General features: G+C 41.0%; 1 protein-coding gene and 1 long non-coding RNA gene across 7 annotated transcripts in view; both read right to left on the reverse strand.

The window, feature by feature from the left end:
• The window catches only part of ABCD3 (ATP binding cassette subfamily D member 3), a 113141-nt gene extending 106227 nt beyond the window's left edge, over window positions 1-6914 (reverse strand). For 2 of the 4 annotated variants that reach the window (XM_058716498.1, XM_058716495.1), the window contains exon 1: window positions 6813-6908. Coding sequence is in view for 1 of the 4 variants with exons in the window: in XM_058716492.1 (XP_058572475.1) it covers window positions 4985-5134; window positions 6813-6814 (152 nt within the window). In the remaining 3 variants the exon portion in view is untranslated. Of the gene's footprint in view, window positions 1-4984; window positions 5135-6812 lie in introns of all 4 variants that reach the window. The other 2 variants (XM_058716492.1, XM_058716494.1) reach the window with 2 other exon arrangements.
• Window positions 6915-7071: 157 nt separating this feature from the next.
• LOC131504348 (uncharacterized) overlaps window positions 7072-22974 on the reverse strand; it is a 54687-nt gene continuing 38784 nt past the window's right edge. For 2 of the 3 annotated variants that reach the window (XR_009257942.1, XR_009257941.1), the window contains exons 2-3: window positions 8394-8598; window positions 7072-7218 (exon numbers count right to left, since the gene is read on the reverse strand). This is a non-coding gene — a long non-coding RNA (uncharacterized LOC131504348). Of the gene's footprint in view, window positions 7219-8393; window positions 8599-9883; window positions 9987-22974 lie in introns of all 3 variants that reach the window. The other variant, XR_009257943.1, reaches the window with a different exon arrangement.

Here is a 22974-nt window from a genome sequence, read left to right on the forward strand (position 1 = left end):
GCCAAAGGAAGCTTTATTATCAGAAAGGCAGCCCAATAAGAAGACAGGGGATCATTGCCAAAGCTGCTTTGCTTTGTTGTGCTTAAGGACAGCTTATCCACATGAGAGGACTTCTTGAAACCTTAGAAGGAGGGCCTCAAACAATCTGGAAGTATGCATTCTTCTGGACAATGAGGCTATTTGGGGCCTGATAAGATCAGATACTAGATAAGTTGGGAACAAAATGGTGTGTGGAGCTAAGTTAATAATGCAACTAATACAACTATAGTTCTGCTTATGTTTTCAAAGCAGGTCAAGAAAGCAGGTGTCTGGCCTCACATTTGTGAACCATGAAAAATGCATATAAAACATATTACAAAAATACGCAAGATTATAAGGCAAATGCTGATTATCTTTGAACTCCTCACCCTTTGCAGATGCCAGTGATTAGATCCATGATTGATCGCCTATTAAACTGCTTTCACTAAAAGAAAAGACAATATTTACTTTGTACTATATATTACCCTGTAATTACACTTACGTCTTTCCTTTGAATCTTAGGCCCACCTTTGTTCCAGATACTGTATCAGTCCCCTCTTTGTTCCAAATTTCTTAAGGTAAGGGTTATTTCACCCCATCCCTATTCCAAGCAAAGAATTTAACTACCTGGGTAAGTTCTCGCCCAGGGTCAAGCCTTAGGGATCTGATTCCCTCTCATCAGGAAAATGCTTAAGATGGTGTCACAATTACTGGATTCTTTCTGTAGAGGGCCTAACTGTTCTCAAAACAGTAAATCCAAATAGCTTTGCTTAAACTGCTTGCAGTACAACTAAATTATTGAAAAGAATATTTTGGGGCAAATTCCGCAAATTCCTCAATCCTGAATATTTTCAATTAAAATACAAATGATGGTTTTCTTCCCTAAGCTAGATTTTAAATAAGAAGATTTCAAAAAAATCATCACACACACAGAATTCTAAATTCACTAAATTTTTTTCATAGCCGCTCACCTGTTCACATACACAGACCAATCACAGCGTCTGCACATGGTTGGGAATTACCACAGGTTGGAGGACTTTTTCAGTGCTACAGTGGAGGCAAGGCAACTGTGACTATCATTTCAATGAAAAGCACTAAAGATCCATTTCTAAGTTTTCTTTTTTCCTTAGCCAAAAATCTAAAAAAATGCATCTAAGCTCCTCTGCTTACTCAAGGCCTTCTCCTTGTCTCCCTGTATTGTGTCCTGACTTCAGGCTACGTGTTCTGAATAAAATGTGACCAGTATGAACTCTGCTTCAAGGTGTACTTAGTCCTATAAGTTTGGTATCCTCTTTTTTGGGGGGAGTATTTAATAAACTTGAATATAAATATTTCCTTTGTTCTTATGTTAGAATTTTATATTCTTTTTTTTCCCTAAGATTTTATTTTTTTAAATGATCTCTACACCCACAGTAGTTGTGGGCTTGAACTCACAACTACTCCAAGATCAAGAGTCACACACTTCACCAACTGAGCCAGCCATGTGCCCCAGGATTTTATATCCTTTTATGAACTTCCCACATGGCACAAACCTGGCCAGAAGGTATATAGACCATCCATGCCAATGTCAGTCCATTGGAGGAGAGCTAGCTTCTCACAGATCTACAATAAATGAAGTGGACTACCTTCTTCCATAGTGGCAACTGAGACCAGCTCTCTATTCACTAGCTCTTGACCTTTGTAGAAGAGAGCAACTTCTCCCGGTCTGGAGACATTTGAAAGATCACACCTGAGGCGGGTTTTTCTCTAGATAATACTTTTCTTCCTCAGGCTGACTACTACAGTAAGACTTCATAACCCCCTGAGCAGAAATACCGTTCTTGTGCCAAGAAGAAGGGCTTATGCGCCCCCAAAATTGCAGGACCTAGTTAATAGGAATATTTTAGGAATCTGGGGGGCACATGTGCAGGGATCTTGAGCATACTGGATTGAGGATGGTGGTGGGAGGCAGGAATAGAAAGCTGGGTGGATTATAGCTTATTGACATTGGGAGTACTTCTCCATGACTTGGAGCTCAGTGTTCTGTCAAGGACACCAGTAATGTGTCCAACATGCTGCTGAGAAGGCTCTTTGAAGCTTGCACACTCTGATAGCCTAGGATAAATGAGATGGAGGTGCTGAAACTGACTTGGCATAGTACTGAGGAAGGGGTCTGAAGATTGGGGGATATAAAAATATTAGAATGAGGTTATTATCTGTGATCAGAGAAACCGATACTTGATAGCGTTCCCCAGGAGGAACCAGAAGACACTTCTCTCACTAACGCGGTGAGGAACACATTGCTAAGGGATACCAGTTAATTTGAGAAGCTCTGTGACAGCTGTCTTGTATAGGCTGGGGTTGACAGAAGATGTTGCCATGAAACTGAGATTCCTACTATCGAGGAAATGGTAGGATTCTGGAATGGCAGAGACCAATGGCAGTGTTTACCTGTTAGAATAAAGGGGGCATACGTCCTAATGGGCAGCAAGGCTATAGTAAGTAGTACTCAGTATACTTTGACCCTCAGGAATTAGCCAACAAACCATGGTGTTCCTAGGGGTGAGCCAGATGGAGAGCCAACCAGAATGTTACTTGACTTATATAATAAAACAGAAAAATTGAGAGCTAGAGAACAGAAATCTTCACCAGCTCTTACTTCAGAGAAAAAGAGCCCTTTACCCAGTTTCTAAGTATGTCACTTCCCAGACCCAAAGCCCATTCATTGAGGGAGAGGCAGATCCCTTTGAGGAAAGACAATGCAATGCTACTGCAAGTATATATGATAAACACTACCATGATCCTTTCCCAGAGGGATATAAGACTGTTCATCGGGTAAATATGCACTGGCAAAAAGGAATTGTCAGACTTTTTAAGAACTGTTGAATATAGGGACCAGGGCTATGTGTTCGTACTGAATCAAGAGACCTGAAGTACCTGTGTTATTCTCCGCTTAAAATGGGGTCATAGGGAGGCCAAGTGATAAATGGAGTCCTAGCTCAAATATGTCTCACTATGGGTTCAGCAGATCTGTTGGATCCACCCTGTGGTTATTTCTCTCATTTATGAGCGTATAGTTGGGACACATATACTTAGTAGCTGACAGTGCCTTCACATTGGTCCCCCAACCTGTGAAGTAAGAATCTCTAGGTTTCTTCCTTCAGCCAAGTTAACAAATCAAAGTAATAATACATGCTGGTAGAATTGAGTACCAGTTACCCACAGTGATCGCCAAATCAATAATGCGTCATGGAATTTTAGGGTTATTTTTTTTCCCCTTCCCTGTCTTATTCCTCCAGACTCTCACTCCTACTCCTTAGGATCCCTTCTTAAACAAACAACCTGTTTGCAAGACTGCTTTTTCAGAAACTCAGGCCAAGATGATTCTTCAGTGGCCGTATCTGTGTTACTCCACTTATTTAGAGGAACTGTACCTCTATCTTCTATGGCCACTTGATCCAAATGGAGCTGCATATTCTTAGGGAGCTTTCTTTCCTTGGCCACAGTGGTCGGTTATGGGATAAACAAAGTAGTTAGTTAAGGCACACAAAATGAGCCAAGTAGAGTGCTTCTCCAAATTTTCTTTATGTGGAGCTATTGGAAAAAATAGCCTCCAAGGCTGGGCACTACTGGTAGAACAGAGTCTGACCAGATCTGCAAAAACTCACATTTGCCCATGCCATCGTATCTGCCTCTCTTTTGGGTGAATTCCCTCAACCTTCTCTACCGTTTCCAAATTATCTTGAGTGTATCTTATTGGCAGAATTTAAATTGCATCCAGAAATGTAGTTCGTAATCTCCAGTCCCTTTAATGCCAGGGAAAGCACAGAAGAGGGTGGAAATAGATGTTGTTTTGCTAATAAGCAATATCAAACACAGGGGATAATGCATACTTCATAGGATTGGCGATAATTAAATGAGATTCCATACAATGACTGGGTCAGAGTAAGGATTAAATATATGATAGCAATATTCAACTCAAAAAACAGGTAAAGTGATACTGCCATGGTGAAAAACTGTGATCTATCTGGACTCTTTATTATTAACACCTCTACGGGGATAGAATAACCATTCATTTCTACACATGTATAACATAAAAGATAGACTGAGACCATTTTTTCTGCCATTATATTATTTTATCTGTATTACTTAATCTATAGAACAACCATGTGAGATAGATACTGTTGCCTCCATTTTATAGATGCAGAAACAGGCTTTGCAGAACTATGTCATGTGCTCCAGTTTACATGGTCAATAAGTAGCAGAAACAGGCCTTGAACCTACTGTTTTTTGGCTACAAGGTTTGTAGTTTTTACTCTGTACCATAATGAATAAACAGAAGAGGAAATCCGGGAAGCATTTTGGAAGAAGCAAGATTTAGGTCTTTGAAGAATTCAACAGGTGACTATGGGGAAGGAAAAGACATTCCAGGTGGAGGACAAGCCTATAGAGAGGAAAGCCTAAAGCATACCTGGCTAGCGATGAGTGATTCGGGGCTACTGAATTCAGAGATGCAGGGGAACATATTCCCGAGGAAGCCCAGTGAAACCAGCAATTATGTCTGGTGTTGCTCACCATTAGGGCCCAGCAGAGCACCTTGCACATAGTGGACTTAATATTTTTGAATAAATTGAAGATGAGTCTGAAAACATGGCTGAGGTCAAGATTTAAAGGGCTTTGAATACAAGGTTTGAACTTCATTCTATATGTGATAGGAAGTCATATGAGGATTGCAAAGAGAACAACCATACTGTGGAATCTATGGAAACACTTTCCTAGGCACCATGTGTGGGAGAGGACCAAAGGTGAAAGGAGATCTATACATGAGGCCTGCGTGAGGGTAGTTGCTATAGTGGTTAAGAGTAGAAAGAGGGAAAAAATTCAAAAGGCATTTTGGAGATGGAATCAACAAGTTGACAAGAGATTTTAGAGAAACCTGGAGATTACACAGATTTCAAGTTTGATTGACTGAGAGGATGGTAATTACTCAAGGTGATGGCCACAAGAGGCAGAGTAGAATAGGAACGCTAGGTGGGGGTGTCTGGGGTCAAAAGATGACTTCTGCTCTGGATGGTTTGGTTTGGAGATGCATGTACACCAAGGGAAAATGTTCAGCAGGAAGCCAGCAGATGCTGCCCTTAGGGGATAAATCAGAAATACCTACTTGTGCATGATTCAGGTGGAAGATATAATCGAAACTGTGGCACTAGAATAAATAACCCCAGATCATCAAATGAGGAAATGTAGATTGTGTAAACACCTGAGATCAAATTCTTGCTCTGTACATGGACTGTACTTTCAAATAAACGTGGTGATGAGGTGCCTAAGTGGCTCAGTTGGTTAAGCATCTGCCTCTTGATTTTGGCTCAGGTCATGACCTCACAGTTCATGAGATCAAGTCCCATGTGAGCTGATAGCACGGAGCCTGCTGGAGATTCTCTCTGCCTCTCTCTGCCCCTCCCCCGTTAATGCTCCCACTCTCTCTCTCTCAAACTAAATAAATAAATCTTAAAAAAAAAGTATGATGAGCTGTAAGACGGAAAGTTAAAGTCATTCCACACATTCTTTTTTTATAAAAATCTGAGGAAGATCTTGTAAAAAATATAATATGCCAACATATACTTCACAAATCAGTGTTTTACTAATAAGTTCTTCCCTAAAAATTATTTTAAAATGAAAACATCTTTAGAAAAACTTAGCATACACCCAGAATAAATTGCTTACAAATTATTTTGCAGCTACCTTTGTATGAACATGGATTATCTACAAAAAGTGAATATCACATACCTTTGACAATGTCCAGTTGACACCTTCATCCATGCAAAATACAAGTTGCTATTTTCTCCTATAACGTTTGATGAATACCTGATCCTATATTTGCATTGTGAATTGAGTATCTTAATTGGTAAGGCTTTGCAAAAGTAAACCAAAAACTGAGTTTGTGGAAAGGGTTCAAGAAATGGAATTGTTCTTCATAATGGTAAAGTTTGGAAATCTTCAGGGAACCCTGAAGGGAAGGGGTGGAGTGAAAGGGAGAGCTGGGAGGAGCAAGAGAGACAAGATAAGAGCCTGCTGTCATGCTTGGTGGAACAGAGGCTCCAAGAACTTATAAGAACAGAAATGACTAACTTTCAGTGTCTTTTTTTTTTTTTTTTTTTTTTTTTGCAGACCACCTCTTCTAGTCTCTGGCAAACCAACAATGAGTAGTAGATGACATACACTATCGCAACCACTCAAGGCCTATTGTTAAATAAAGGCTCAGGAAAATGAAGTAAGTGACCCATCCAAGGTGACAGTGGTAAGCGGTCGCATCAGTAGCATGACCACACTGTCTTACCCAAGGGCTTGACAGACACATTTGGGAGGGCATCAGACTTTCCTTAAATTGTGAAATGGAGATTTAATCTTATCTTAACAGAATAAGTTTCACATAGAAAAAGGTTTTGGAATATAGAAGCAAAGGCAAATAATTTATCTGAGCACATCTACTGAGAAGAAAATGTTAGAGAATCAAAGAATGAGTTACACTTCTATAGCAGCTCAGAATAATCATTACAGACTGAGATGCTTAACTCTGAAAATTAAATCAAATGGAAATGTCACTCACTGAAAACCTTACTTGTTCCAGTGAATTTCTTTAATGGTTAAAGATTTGATTGGCTACTTAGAAAACCCAAATAGTTATATTTATAATCTTTATCATGACTCCAAAGTATTAAATGTATAAAATATTATTATGGACATCCTACAGCATTTGACTGCCTTTGCTGAGTTGACCATATTCCAAACTGTGATATTATTATTTGTGTACTTACATTTTCTCTTCCACTGGTTTGAAGTTCAGCTTTGCATTCCTTCAAACCGCCTCATCTATAGTAAGTGATGAGTATGCGCTGAATTGAATCGACAGTCTTCCAGGGCTAGTTACATATAATAGAAGAGAATAAAATCTAAGATATCTTAGTAATTTAACATTTGCTTTGAAAAGGATAAACCTGTGTTTATGAAACTTTTAGGCTTTTATTGTTTCTATTATCAAATTAAAATATAGTTTAGGATCTCTTGAATTGATATCGTACCTTTGTCCTGAGGAACTCATTGCCCACCATGGACTTCAAGGCCATCATTTAAGTCATAGATGGCCATTGCCAATCCCACAAAGATTTCTACCCAGGCTCTGGCCCACAGGGAGGTATTCTGCTTGGAAAGGAGAAGGACCTCCTGCAGAGAGAGGCAGGGGGAGGCCTGGGTGAGGGGAGAGAGATTGATTGTAAAAGTAACTTCTGCACTTCTAAAAATTCCTCACTTTCTTAAAATTTGAAAACTACAGATATATATTAAATGTGAAGAGAAAATGAATATAGCTTCTGTCATTTTGGTGAATATCCTTCCAGTCCTTTTTTTCCTGAAATTTTTTTCTTTTTTTCTTTCTTCATTTTTTCTTTTTCTTCTTCTTTTTTTAAGTAGTCTCCACACCCATCATGGAGCCTAACATGGGGTTTGAGTGCACAACCTGGACATCAAGACCTGAGCTGACATCAGGAGTCGGATGCTTAAATGACTGAGCCACCCAGGTGCCCCAGAACTTTTTTCTTAGTTGTGATTATGCACTATAAATGCTATTGGAATCTGTGTGTGTGTGTGTGTGTGTGTGTGTGTGTGTGTGTATTTCCCCACTGTTTATGAAAATTTCCAGATAAATGCTTAGCAACATAGGTAAATGTCTCCTGAAGTTGGATTAGGGTGACATTTCTCAACTTGTGGGTAATGATTGCTCCAAGATTCATAACTTACACATAGGGGTGCTGAAATATAATGGTTTTAGAAGATTATTATAAATATTTTCCATGGCCAGGAAAATAGAATCCAGAATGCCTTTGTGCCATCAGGCACTTTTTTTGTTAAAACTTGCCATTTTAGTCATTTTTAAGTGCACAGTTCAGTGGCATTAAGTACATTCACATTGCTATGCAGTCATCACCACTATCCATCTCCAGAACTTTCTCCTCACCCCAAACTGAAACTCCATACCCCACAAAAAAGAACCCCCTTTCTCTCCTTCCTCCAGCTCCTGGTAGCTACTATTCTACTTTCTGTCTCCATGTATTGGACTATTTCCAGTTACCTTGTTTAAGTGGAATCACACAGTATTTGTCCTTTTGTGTCTGGTTTCTTTCATTTAGCATAATGTCTCAAGGTTCATCCACATTGTAGCATGTGACAGAATTTTGTTCTTTTGAAGGGCTGAATAATATTCCTTTGTATGTATCTATGACATTGTTTGTCTGTTCAGCTTTTGACGGGCGTTTGGTTGCTCAAGCACTTTCCTAGGAGTTAATTTAACCTGTGGGGTCTATCTCCATTTTCAGATGAAGAAACAGGCTGAGATAACTTACCCAGTAAGTGATGAACTTGAATCCAGAAGCCTAAGTAACAGCCTGAAGTCTTAACCGTTATGCTGTGCTCTTCCTATGTTTTTGAGTGAGGGTACAGGAAGTTCCATTCTGTACTATGGGGGAGGAAACCCCCACAGGCTGGAAACCCCCACAGGCTGGATTGGGATAGGAGGGCTTCGCGGCAGCTGTGGCTCTGGCTCTGACCCTCAAAGGAAATGAAAGATTTAAATAAACTGTGGGCTGCGAGAACCAAGGCGTAAAAGGGCAGGGACAGGATTTGCTTTGAGGGGAATGGTTCTGTGAGGGCCTGTTGGACCAGACGTTTTCCAGGGAGGTCGTGTGCCAAGCAAAACACCTGTCAAGAAAGTTAAGGTGAACAGCGACCCAAGCGGTTCCCCATAGCCTGTGCCACAGGACACAGTCTTGTCAGGACTGGGCTTCCTTCAACTCGGCCATCGGATTAAAGGTTAAAACCGAATGTACGTTTCCCCCCAAAACCTGTAGCGCGTTAAACTTGTTAAATCAAATGATACCTTAAGTGACCGAGAAGGATCGGCTATTTAAAGAAACACGTCGTGGGGCGCCTGGGTGGCGCAGTCGGTTAAGCGGCCGACTTCAGCCAGGTCACGATCTCGCGGTCCGTGTGTTCGAGCCCCGCGTCGGGCTCTGTGCTGACAGCTCGGAGCCTGGAGCCTGTTTCCGATTCTGTGTCTCCCTCTCTCTCTGCCCCTCCCCCGTTCATGCTCTGTCTCTCTCTGTCCCAAAAATAAATAAAAAACGTTGAAAAAAAAAATTTAAAGAAACACGTCGTTTCTTGTTAAAGCAGTGTGGAGTACAGACTGTTTCCTCACGTTATACTCCACCAAGTCATTCATCAACACCGTGGAAAGACAATCCATCTTTTCACGGCTTTACCTCCTCTGCTGAGGGTGAATAGGTGAAGACAACAAGAAACGTGAGCAGTTAAGAATTAAACTACTGTTTAAATGGTAGCACTTGAGGCTTTAAGATCGTGAGGTGCTTGAGAGCAAAAACCCTGTCTTGTTTTCCCCTAACCCCCTCGGAGCCTAGCACAAAGTAGCCACCCAGACTTTGCAAATACAGTCTCCTGAACAGCAGGGAACCAAACGGCAGGGACCACTTGGAGTGAAGAGGAAACAGGCTCCTGGACTGGACCCAGTCACCTTGGTGGGGTGACCACTGGCAAATTATTAAATGTTCTGGGCATCAGTATCCTTATTTGAAAAATGGAAATCATAATGCCTAGTTGAGTTAAATAAATCAGTTCACATTTAAAAACTCATTTTTAAGAGCCCTTATTAAGAACCGTGGGGTTGACTCCATTTCAAGATAATCATAAGTGGCATTGGAGAATTTGGAGACTTCTATCCTAAGATGCATTTCAGAGATTTCAGTCAGAAAATAGCAATATCGAGAGGCATCTGGTAAGTGATGGTTTGTCCAGTGAAGTAAGAACTTGCCCTTTGTACCTTAAATGCTTGTCCTTCTCAGGTGCCTGGCATAGTCATATCAGCCTGTCACTCCATGGGACAAAGTTCATGTCCTTGTTTTAGCTAAGTCTTTCCTCACAGTCTGTGTATTAAAACAAACATATGTACCAATGTCAGTGCTCCAGAATATGTAAGAAAAAATTGATAGAACTTCAAGGAGAAATAGACAGGTTTACAGTTACAGATGGAAATTTCAAGGTTCCTTTCTTTTTTTTTTTTTAATGTTTATTTTTGAGAGGGAGAGAGAGAGACAGAATGTGAGTGGGGGAGGGGTAGAGAGAGAGAAGGAGACACAGAATCCGAAGCAGGCTCCAGGCTCTAAGCTGTCAGCACAGAGCCCAACGTGGGGCTCCAACTCATGAACCATGAGATCATGACCTAAGCCAAAGTCAGATGCTCAACCGACTGAGCCACCCAGGTGTCCCAAGGCCCCCTTCTTAACAATTGATAGAACAACTAGACAGAAAATTAGTAAGGATACAGAAGAACTCAACAAGAGCATCAGCCAATAAGATCTAAGAGACATTGATACGACACTCCACTCAACAAGAGTGGAACACATATTTTTGACAAGTACTTGTGAAACATATGCCAAGATAGACTGTGTCCTAGGCTATAAGACAAATCTAAACTGAAATCACACAAAGTGCCTCTCCAAAAACAATGGAGTCAAACTAGAAATAAATAAAGATGACAAGAAAATTTCCAAACACTTGAAAACCAAACAACACACTTAGGTAAGACACAAGCCAAAGAAGAAGTCGCAAGAGAAACAAACAAAAATACATTGATTGAACTGAATGAAAATGGAAATACAGCATATCAAAATTTGGGTACATGGCTCAAACAGTGCTGAGCAGGAAATATATAGCACCAAAAACATACATTAGAAAAAAGGAAAAGTCTTATATTAATAATCTAAGCTTCCACCTCAAGAACCTAGAGATGAAAGAGCAAAATAAACCCAAAGCAAGTAGAACAAAATAAATAATAAGGGTAAAAGCAGAAATCAATGAAATTGAAAACAGAAAAACAATAGAAAAAATAAATAAAACAAAGAGCTGGTTCTTTGAAAAGATCAGTAAAATTGACATACCTCAAGCAACACTGACAAGAAAGAAAGAAAGAAAGAAAGACATAAATTACCAATATCAAGAATGAAACAGGAGATATCATTAGAGACCCTACAGACATCAAAGGGATAATAAGAAAATATCATGAACAACTCTACATACATAAATTTGACAACTTAGATGAAATGGACCAATTCCTCAAAAAGCTCAAACAACCATAAATTAGTCAATATGAAATACACCATTTGAATAGCTCATAACTATTAAGGAAATTGGCTTTGTAATCTTGAAACCTCCCCAAATGAAATCTCTAAGTCTATATGGTTTCACTAGATAACTCTACCCAACATTTAAAGAACAATTAACACTCATTCTATATAATCACTTTCAGAAAATAGAAGAGGAGAGAATATTTTCTAATTCATTTTATAAAGACAACATTGTCCTGATACCAAAACCAAATTAAAATGGTACAAAAAAGGAGAACCAAAGACTAACATCTCTCTTAAATATGGATACAAAAAGTTTAATAAAGTATCAGCAAATTGAATTCAGCAAAGAATTACACAGCATGACCAATTGCAATAAGTGGGGTTTCTTCCAGGGATGCAAAGCTGATCCAACATTCAAAACTCAGTTAACATAACCCATTACATCAAGGACTAAAGAAGAAAAAAAAAATCACATTATCTTGTCAATAGACACAAAGAAATATTTGACACAAATATTTCTTGTCAATAGACACAAAAGACACAAAAAAATATCTTGTCAATAGACCCAAAGAAAGCATTTGACAAAACCCAACATGTATTCATGATAAAAACTCTCACACACCAGGAAAAGAGAACTTTTTCAAGTTGATTTTTTTTTAATCTACAAAAAACCTACAAGTAAAAACTAGAAACTTTCTTACTAAGATAAGGAATAAGGTAGATGTCCCCTCTTACCATTTCTTCTCAATATCACACTTTAAGTCCTGGCTAATGCAAGAGGACAAGAAGATAAAATAAAGGGTATACATATTGGAAAGGAAGAAATAAAACTGTTTTTTTTTTCATTTATGACATGATTATCCATGCAGAAAATCTGAAAGGATCAATAAAAATCTCCTGGAACTAATAAATAATTACAGCAAGGTTACAGGATGCAAAGTTAATATATAAAAGTCAGTTGCTTTCCTATACACCAACAACAAACAAATGGAATTTACAATTAAAAGCACAAAGATCATTTACATTAGAATAAAAAAATTGTTAGGAGATATTTATATATTTCTTAAATTTTTTTTTTAATTTTAGAGACAGAGAATGCAAGTGGGGGAGAGAGGCAGAGGGAGAGACAGAGAATCCTAAGCAGGCTCCACATTCAGCATGGAGCTCAATGCAGAGCTCAATCCCAAGACCCTGGGATCATGAACTGAGCTGAAATCAAGAGTCTGATGCTCAACTCACTGAGCCTCCCAGGCTCCCCAGAACCAATTTTTTAAATATTTAGGTATAAATATAACAAAATATGTACATGATCTATATGAAGTAAACTAAAAAACTCTCATGAAAGAAATTTTAAAAAAACTAAATAAATGGAGAGATATTCCATACTCTTGACTCGATATTGTCAAGATGTCAATTCTTCTCTATTTCATCTATAGATTTAATGAAATCCTAATGAAACTTCCAGCAAGTTATTTTGTGGATCTCAACAAACTGATTCTGAAATTTATATAAAGAGGTGAATGACCTAGAAGAGTCAATACAATATTAAAGGAGAATAACAAAATTATCCAACTTCTAGACTTACTATAAAGTAACAGTAATCAAGACAGGGTAGTGCTGGAGAAAGAAAAAAAGTAAGGTAAATGAAACAAAATAGAGAGTTCAGAAATAGACCCACATAAATATAGCCAATCAACTCTTGAAAAATGAGGCATGGCAATGCAATGGGGATAAGATAGTTTTTCAGAATTAGCACTGGAAAAACTGGACATCCACATACAAGCAACAAATATATCTACACACAGACCTTATACCCAACAAAAAGTTAACTGAAAGTTGAGCACAGACTTGAATATAAAATGCAACGCTATAAAACACCTAGAAGATAACATTGGAGAAAATCTAGGTGACCTTGAATTTGGCAATGACTATTTTTTTTAATTTTTTTTAAACGTTTATTTATTTTTGAGACAGAGAGAGACAGAGCATGAACAGGGGAGGGGCAGAGAGAGAGGGAGACACAGAATCTGAAACAGGCTCCAGGTTCTGAGCTGTCAGCACAGAGCCTGATGCGGGGCTTGAACTCACGGACCATGAGATCATGACCTGAGCCGAAGTCGGACGCTTAACCGACCAAGCCACCCAGGCGCCCCTGGCAATGACTATTTTAGACCAAAGTCCTGAACCATCAAATAAATAATTGATAAGCTGAACTTCACTAAGATTAAAAGCTTCTGTTCTGCAAAAGACACTGTCAAGAGAATGAGAAGACAAAGACCTAGAGCAGGAGAAAATATTTGCAAAAGATATATCTGATGGGGACTGTTATCTAAAATATAGAAAGAACACTTAAAACTCAACAATAAGAGAATGAACAATCCAGTTAAAAAAAATGGGCAAAAGATCTGCACAGACACCCTCCACCAAAGAAGATATACGGTTGGCAAATAAGGACATGAAAATATGTACAACATATCCTTAGGGAGCTGCAAATTCCAACAACGAGATACCTCTATACACCTATTAGAGTGGCCCAAATCCAAAAAACTGACATCAAATGTTGCCAGGATATGCAGCAACAGAAACTCCTCAGAATCGTTATGTACCTGGGCCCTGGAAGCAGGCAGCCTAGATCAAATCCTGACTCTAGCACTTAAGAAATGTGCAACCTTGACCAGGTCATCAGCCTCTCAGAACCACAGGCTCCCCATATGCAAGTGGAAATGGTAATAACTATATTCTCATAGACTTGTTGCAATTTTGAAGCTACACTGAATTTTTACAAACTTAACACACCCATGTTAACCAGCCCCTTGGTTGTAAAACAGAACATTTCACTGACTTTTGACATCCTCCTGGTGCTCCCTTTCTGTCATTATGTCCCAAAGTACTCACCATCCTGATGTCTAATGGCATAGATTAGCTTTCTCTGCTTTGTACTTCTTGTCAATGAGTCATGCAGAATGTACTATTTTGCATCTGGTATATTTCCGAAACCCAATATCCTGAGATTGATCTATTGCACGTAATTGTAAATTGCTCAGTCACATCATTATGTAGTATTTCATTGTGTGAGTATTCCATAATGTATTCAGCATTCAGTTCTTGTTAAGCATTTAGGTTCATAGAGTTGTCTTAGGGACTAAGTCTAATAGAATGCACAGCCTTTCATCGTTGTTCTCCGTCCTTTTTTCTGATACCTATGATCATTTCTCTCTCTCTCTCTCTCTCTCTCTCTCTCTCTCTGGTCTAGAGAAAAGAATACTTGGATTTTTAAAATATAAAATAAATACTTTCTTCACACATTGAAAAATCCCAACCCTCTATTAGCCTTCTCTTCTTCAACTATCCATGTGAAAAGAAGACCTCTCAAGACTCTGACCTTTATCTTCAAAGTCCAGTGTGAATTACAAAAGAGACTTTCTAGTTTTTTGAGCTCCAAATTCAGATCAGTTTGAACCATCTGCTTCATTTAAGATCTTTTTTAAACGAGACTTCGGATGTTTATAATACAAAAGCTTTAAGGGGAAAAAAGCCAAGTTCTCCACATGTAGCTCTAAGGAAATCTTGTAATATTTAAGAATCTCTCAAAGGTGAACTCTTCCTATCTCCATTTCCCTCAAGGGCACACCCCTTGTGGTTTGGAGAAAATGTGGAAATGAGTTACTCAACATTTCTATTGTAAAAATGTTAAGCAATAGAGCACTCCTGATTTAATCAAACAGATCCACCCACTGATACCCTCTGTCCCCAGCCTTAGAACACCTTTCACTTCTGCCCTCATTTCTCCAGTGATTTAAAAAAAAAATTTATTTTGGCAATTTATCTGAAACATTACCGATAATAGTGATGGAGAGAGGTGGGGCAGGGACAGTGGGCTGCAGAAGTGTCCAGTGCAAAGTCCAGATTTCCCCTTAATCACAGGCTGGGAGGAATGTGACCAGTAGCCAGAACAGTCAATGAGAGGAGAAGGGACTTCCAAGACAAAAGGAAGGGGAGCAAAGGTCATTGCTATCTGGTAATTGTGTTCCCACTTGCCCCATGTCATACATGGTAACTGTGCTGTGTGCATGTGTGTAGATATATGTGTGTGTGTGTGTGTGTGTATGTGTGTGTGTATATCCCTGAGACAGGCTTGAGAAGCTGCTTGTCTGTTTCCTCGACGGGAGTAGGGCAAATATAAGAGATCCCAGTTACTGCCAGTCAGTAATTGGCATTATTTGGTCAATACTGCAGATGCCCTTTGAACACGTTGGTCATATCAAGGTGCTTAAACACTGTTAAATAAGAACTCATGTATTAACTTTGGGCTGCCTTCCTAGGTGTTCAAATAAGAGATGAAGTTAGATATTAATGTTGAATCTCTTCTTCTGGGCAAGCAGTGGACCCTGAAGGTGGACATGGGAGGATGAAACTGGCTTGCAGCCATGAGCTTGGAGGTCAAAGGGGTCCAAAGCCTAAGTGTCAGTTGAGGTAGCCTTGAGAAGCAAAGAACAGTTAGTATCAGTCGAAATGCTTTAGACCGCAAGTAACAGCATAGTGAGAAGTGCTAGATTAGTGGTTATATCTGTAGCTTCTGAGCCAGATCTGGGTTCAAATCCTAGCTTTGTCATTTAAGTAGCTGTGTGACCTGGGCAGGATATTTACGCTGTCTGTATCTAGGTTTCCTTGTCTTCCAAGTGAAGAAAATAATAAACACATAGGTTTGTTATAAGCCTTAACTACACATGTTCATTTAAGGTACTTAGAAGAGTGCCCAGAACTTAGTTCACTGTATGCTAACAAGTAATAGAATCGCATACTCAAGAAGACTTAAACATTTAGGAAATGCATTATCTCCCAGAGGGAGAGTGGGATTCACAGTTGATTGAACATCATGACATTATGGTCGTCTCTCTGTTCTGCCATCCTGAATGGTGCCTTATTTGCAAGCTGGGATCAAATGGCTACAGAAGCTCCAAACCTCCCGACTGGAAATAGGATGTGCTTCTTTCTGTGGCCATCTTTTAATAGAGAAAGGTAACTTTCTGAGAAGCTCTTCCTCAGATTTCCTCTAAGATCTCACTGGCCAGAATAGATCTCCTGGCAAAGAGAATGAATGTGTTGCTGTTACACCACTCAATTCCATGTCTGAAGCTGGGGACAGGGTTCGCTTCCCCTGGATGCTTTGAAATATGTCTGAATGGTATTGGGCTCCCACAGGAGCTCCAACTGAAAGGGTGGGGGAATGATAGACAATGGATACTAGAGAGCCAACCAACAATGGCCACTATAACTAACATGGACAAAGAGAAGAAACGGGCTGCAGGGGTGAGATAGGATGGCACAAGAGAGAGCAAGAGGCAGAGCCTGGAGCGATCCATTGAGGTCACTTTACCCCGGGGAGAGGGCTGTTTAAAGAGCACGGGCAACCCACAAATGGGGAGAAAGCTGTGAAGGACACCAAACATCACCCTCGTCCTTCATTAGTTCTTCCTTTGTGGGTGGAGAGGAACAGGATTATCCTAGATTTACTTGATGGAAAGCTTTAATCCATTAGGTACAAAACAAATAGGACAGATTAATGTCGAAAACTGTGAAGAGTGGTAGTTTACCCCACTCACAAGTTAAGAAGTTAGCCTGCTACAATTTCATGGATCCTGGGGGAAGACCTGAGACTCCAGGGTCAAAGGCTGAGGACTTTCTTACTCGCAAAGTAAATACCAAAGCATGAGTATTTGTGCTCCAGTTCCCAGAGGGTGACGCAGAAAGGGCCAGCTGACACATGTACGTATAAAGGGAAGGAGCCCTGAGCTTAGAGAAACCAAATATTTCATAATAAAAAAAAAGTTACCCTGCCGGCTCTTTGCTCTGAAAGTAAACTTTATTATACTAGAAGATAAGCACATCTATCTACACTGTCTTATACTCTGGAAACTTTTCTGATGGGTCTACCACTCCATTGGCTACTCTAATGAATCTGACCAACAGAGGCTGAGACCAAATCTGTTCAATTTGTACAGTACAACATCTAATTCGTCTACTATCAGTAGGACTCAAACCAGTAGGCTGAAACCAACCTGTAGAATTCACCCCAACCATGCCTCCCAGGGTTCCAGATCCAGGCAGTTGAACAAATCCCATATATCATCAGGTTCTACCTTAGAAAGTCAGGGGATTTTCTCCTTATATTTCTGTATTGGTGTTTCCACTTGGCCTGAGACATTAATTCAGGTACTACAGGATGTATCTGTGATGGCACCGGTTCTGCTTGCCCTCCAGGAGGAAGTTTAGGGCAATTCTCTCATCTGTAGCAATCTTACCTGCTGAGTTGAGGCCCACTTGAATGCTTCCCGGGGATGAGGCACTAGCACTGATCACCTCAACTACAGTCAGGGACTAATTTTTTTTTTTTTAACGTTTTTTTTTTTTTTTTAATTTATTTTTGGGACAGAGAGAGACAGAGCATGAACGGGGGAGGGGCAGAGAGAGAGGGAGACACAGAATCGGAAACAGGCTCCAGGCTCCGAGCCATCAGCCCAGAGCCTGACGCGGGGCTCGAACTCACGGACCGCGAGATCGTGACCTGGCTGAAGTCGGATGCTTAACCCACTGCGCCACCCAGGTGCCCCAGGGACTAATTTTTTGTACCACTTCTTCTAATCGGATGAGTCCTGATATAGGGATAGGTAGGCACAGGGTGCACATAAATAACAAGTCAGTTATCTCTTGGGGAATCTCTCCTGAGAACCAAGGGTGGCATCTTTTGGGAGAGATCTCTTAGTTGTGAAGGCTTCGTGATTTACTAGTGGTGCTTCCCTAACCACTTGAAGATTTCTTATGACCATGGCAAAGCTGCAAATCATTGTGTTTTCAGAAGACAGGGAACTTAATGTCCTAGTTCCACAAAGCAAGTATAGTCCCGAGAGCATATGTACATCATGACCATGAAATGAAAGTGTTGTTTATAGTTGTGGGGTTTGCTAAGTAGGACCTGTATCATTTAAAGGGAGACGTTGACAGAACATCCAACATTACCTCTTGGCCAGCTGGTAAACCTTGAACTTCCCCAGCTGAGTTTAAATAATTGAGTTTAGTCTTTCTTTATAGAAGGACTGCCTGAGGGCAGTTGGGGGGGCATTTATCTATAATAGATATCTATTATCTATTAGTGATGGTTGTAAAAATAGGGGTGAAGACATCTGGATGTGTTAACAGGTATTATCTTTGTGGGAGGTGCAGGAGCTGGGACCATCCTCTGCCTCTTCTGATTGATTCCCCTGTAAAGGTAAGGTGACTAGTGGTCAAATCACAATCAGAGTCATCAGGCAGATGATGACAAAATCAGGCAGTCAGTCAAATCAAAAGCCCTTGGGGGGAAAAAAAGTCCTTGCAATGGTTTGGGAGAATCTCACCAGAGGTTTTCCTTCATGAGAAAGGCTCCAGAGGTGATTTGGAAAAACAAAGATCATTCAGATCTCTCTCTCTCTCTCTCTCTCTCTCTCTCTCTCTCTCTCTCTCTATCATGTGTCTCAGGGTCTGAGATGCTCTCATCCCAGGTGCTACTGCTGCCTGTCCTCCATTGCCTCAAATTTCTGCATCCACTTTCGGCGTTGATCATTTCACCTTTGCTTCAATCATCCCCTAATCATACTCAGACCTTTTATTCAGAAAAAAAAAAAAAAAAAAAAGTAACTTGGACATTTTAACAGAAGTTACACAGACCCATTGCGGCCTCCACATTGGCCTGTGATAGGGGATTGATGATGGTGTCCTCAACCAAATGGCAACTATCCTTATGATCTGGGACCATGTCAGTCCAGCCAGAGAATCCAGGTGGCTGAACCAGAGTTAAGTCTGAAACTCCCAGGCCCCATTTTGACGGGGCTGCCTCTGGAGGATGTGCCAACCATGCTGGCCTGGAGTCGCTGTTAGGGGAGAGAAAGACATACCATGCCCAGCAATGGTCATGGAGAAATCTCAGATTTTCAAAATAAGTCCCTATCACCTCATCCCTTGTGTCCTGATCATTACCCAGAAAGCAGCTAGGAGGAAATGATCCCTTTCCGAGGACAGCTGTATTCGGTGACCAAACCTGATTTACTTATGTGCGTGGACTAGGATAAGGGGATGGGAGCAGAATCAGAAATTTTAAAGGTCAGTGCCAGATGCCTGTGGACATTATGGATCCTGGAAGGTCCATAAAACATCTGTACTAACATCAGCTGAGGCAACGGTAGAGGGAAGAGGAAGGGTTCAGGGGGACACAGGACGAAAGAGCTTCTCCAGGCCAGTAAGGCTTTATATTTACTTTTACTTTCAAACAGTATGGTGTCTACTCATGGCTCAACCAAATGAGCTTGCAGTGCTTTTGGCTGGTTCAACAATTTAAATTGGGTGAAAATCCTCATGGCTAACACCACCCGTTTCAACCTTAGGAACCCCTTGACTCAGTAGCCATGCCACTTTATATTCTGGCTGGTGTTACTGGGTTTGCACCTTTTTGCTGACTTGGGCATGGCTCACACGGCAGCAACTTTTTTTTTTTTTAAGGAATCTACCTCAATCTGGGGCATTTGCTGCCCATTATCAAAATAACATCTCTTGAGACTTCATCTAGTTCCAGTGTAAGTTTTGGCGGGGTGAGAACTGACTATAAGAGTTTATGTAGAATTCTTCAGGTCAGTTTCTCATTCTCCAGTGGATCACCTGCAGCGGCATTGTAAATCCAATCCCAGGAACTCTTACGAGCTCAAATATTAGATTTCTTCTGTGGCTTCCCATGGAAGCTGTCTCGGGGATATCTCCCCCAAAGAACCATGATAATGGCTGGGACCCACTGCAAAGCCGCTGAGACACTTTGCTCTTGTCTGAACGAATCTGAAGGTGGAATGATAGATCATAGGAGGGACTAATGATCCAGTTGTTGCCATTCTTCTAGAAAAAGGCCCGGGACGCCTGGGTGGCTCAGTCGGTTAAGCGTCCGACTTCGGCTCAGGTCATGATCTCACGGTTTGTGAGTTCGAGCCCCGTGTCGGGCCCTGTGCTGACAGCTCAGAGCCTGGAGCCTGCTTCGGATTCTGTGTCTCCCACTCTCTCTGCCCCTCCCCCCATTCGCACTCTGTCTCCATCTCTCAAAAATGAATAAACGTTAAAAAAAAATTTTTTTTAAAAGGCCCAAAACTCCTGCACATCCAGGATTAATATTAGCACTAGTTGTTACAGCAGGGCAGACCTGAAGCTGCCTGCCAAACCGGTGAGGGTCTCCCTACACCGAGATGAATTAGCAATGCTCCAAGCCCCACTTCACACAGCTGACTTTGAACCTACCTCCTAGTCCTCAGGTTGCTTCAATTCCTCCTTATAATTGGCAAAAACATGGAGAACCGTGCCTCATTGATCAAAAACTTGGTCGACATGTTCACTGCCAATTCCCAGAGACTTCCCTCGAAAATCTGCTAATTAGCCTCTTTTGTCTACATCCCCTCTTGGTACCAAGACTGTCAAGAACTGCGAAGAGTCTGAGATTTTACCATCCTACAATCTGAGTTAGCCTGCCACAGTTTCATGGATATTGGGAGAAAACAGAAGACTCTTGGATCATAGACAAAGGACCTCATTATAGCAGCAGGAGGAGCCAAATATCAGTACTTGTGTCAGTGTCCCAAGCCCCAGCTCCCACAGGGCAATGCGAAGAGAGGCAGATAACACCTGGGCATGCAGTGGATTGTGTTCCAAGAGTCTAGGGAAGCCTCTGTCCAGCTAATTACCTCTTCATGAATCTGTTAGCCCAGCTCAGCCTACCAGCATCTAGCTTCATGCAACACACACACAGACACACACAGACACACACACTGATATCTTCTCCTTTCAACAATGTAACATAGCCTGTTTTACCTGTCTAACCCATGCCCGGATCCCATCCCCCTTTCCTTTAGCATTCTTCCCTCATGAATAGTCAGCCAAGTCCAATTCTGACTTTACATTTATATCCTTAAATAGTAAAGAACTGATTTAAAAGGACAGGTAAAGAGAAAGACTTTGTGTTTGCTCTTAAGACAGGTAATCCTTTCTATGACATCCCATTAATCACATACTTCCCAGGACAGGGAGCTTCTGTGTTCCAAAGTGTCCTGTTCCATTGTTGTAGTAACAACTGTTAGAATCTGACTGTTGGGCCTGTCATCCTTTAAGGAGACAGAGTGAAATGGACCTCTTTCTTTTGTCTCCCATCTGCCTTCCTCTCCCTAAGACATGTAGGCAAGACTTCCTCCCTCCTTTTCCCCCAAACTGAGAGTAAACGTAGCCCCTGGTTAAAAATGAAACCCCATCTTTTCACAAAAGGTGCTTTCAAAGCTGCTGTGGGGTTGTATGGCTAAAGGAGTGGCCCTTTATGGTCCATTTTTTACTCTGTGAAGCCTGAAGGGGCACAATCGGAAAACAGGAGATCGAGAACAGAAATGAATACATTCAAGAATGGGAAAAATGAAAAAGGGTCTGCAGCTTCTGCAGGTCGAGCTTCTTCAAAAGGGACTAGACTCAGGCTGCCCATCCTAGACTCTTCCATGGGGTTTGGAGTACTGAAGCCCCTCCACACACAGTTCTGGGGGACTTTTGCAAAGGCAAGATTGTTCCATTGGTGTACTGCTGGAGCTCCTCTTTCACTTCACTCTGCTAAGGAAAGTTTAACACTAGAGGTAACAAAATAATTCTGGGGGCAAGACTGACCATGTGGACAGGGAACAACATTTCTCTGGGAGGTTCAGGAGAGGAATCCAGAGAGGAGGGGTTAGATGGTTAGAAGAAAGATACCAGGATAAGGAGTGATGTTAGTGACCAGGTGTGCCCACAAGGAACTCCCTATGAATAACCAAATCTCCTATATGTACTTTGGGAAAAATCGTATTAGACCCTCAGTGTAAGTCTCCTTCCTCCACCATCCCGTATTATAATAATTTCCACCTCAATTGCAATGCACCCTCTCTTTCCTCCCACCCCCATAGCCAAAGTCTGATTAACCATACAGGCTCATGTAACGATATTTTAGAAAGTAAAGGGAGTATATGATAAACAAAGCGTGGCCTGCCCCACATTCACTCCTCCACCGGTACAAGTAGAGGAGCCCTTTTGGCAGGGGACCATGCCTAAGAATTCCAGGCAGGAAGCAGCCATGAGCAGAGGAGGAAGCACATGACATTGAGGAACAGCATCTAGTAGACAAGTCAGGTGGAGTACAGACAAAACCTTTCCATATACTTGAAGAGGAAAGTAAACTTTTAAGGAGGGCAAGATGATATTTGGGGCACAAATGGATTAGGATCCAGACATTTCATCCCACCCCAAAGTGGAGAAGTGAGTTGCAATGGATTTGTCAAGGTCAAGGCCACATTCTCTAGGGTGGGGCCTTGGGTGAAGATATAAAAATATTTACACAGAAATCATCTTTTTGTTTAACGTTCATTTATTTTTGAGAGATAGAGAGAGTGCAAATGGGGAAGGGGCAGGGGGAGGGGACCAAGGATTTGAAGCAAGCCATATGTGGGGCTCAAACTCACAAACCTTGAGATCATGACCTGAGCCAAAGTCAGAAGCTCTACTGACTGAGCCATGCAGGCGCCCCTACACAGAAATCATCTTAAATAAAACTATTGCAACTGAATAAAGTAATCCTCATAAAATGGACCCAAGGCCAAAAGGAATTCTCAAGCCCCATCATTCATGGTCAATTGCAGACCCTAACAGGAAGATATTTATACACTTTCCCAACAGGAAGGAGCCGATTTTACTACTCCAGCAGGAGTAGAAA

Source organism: Neofelis nebulosa, chromosome 2 (genome assembly GCF_028018385.1).
Source record: "Neofelis nebulosa isolate mNeoNeb1 chromosome 2, mNeoNeb1.pri, whole genome shotgun sequence".
Lineage (NCBI taxonomy): Eukaryota > Metazoa > Chordata > Mammalia > Carnivora > Felidae > Neofelis > Neofelis nebulosa.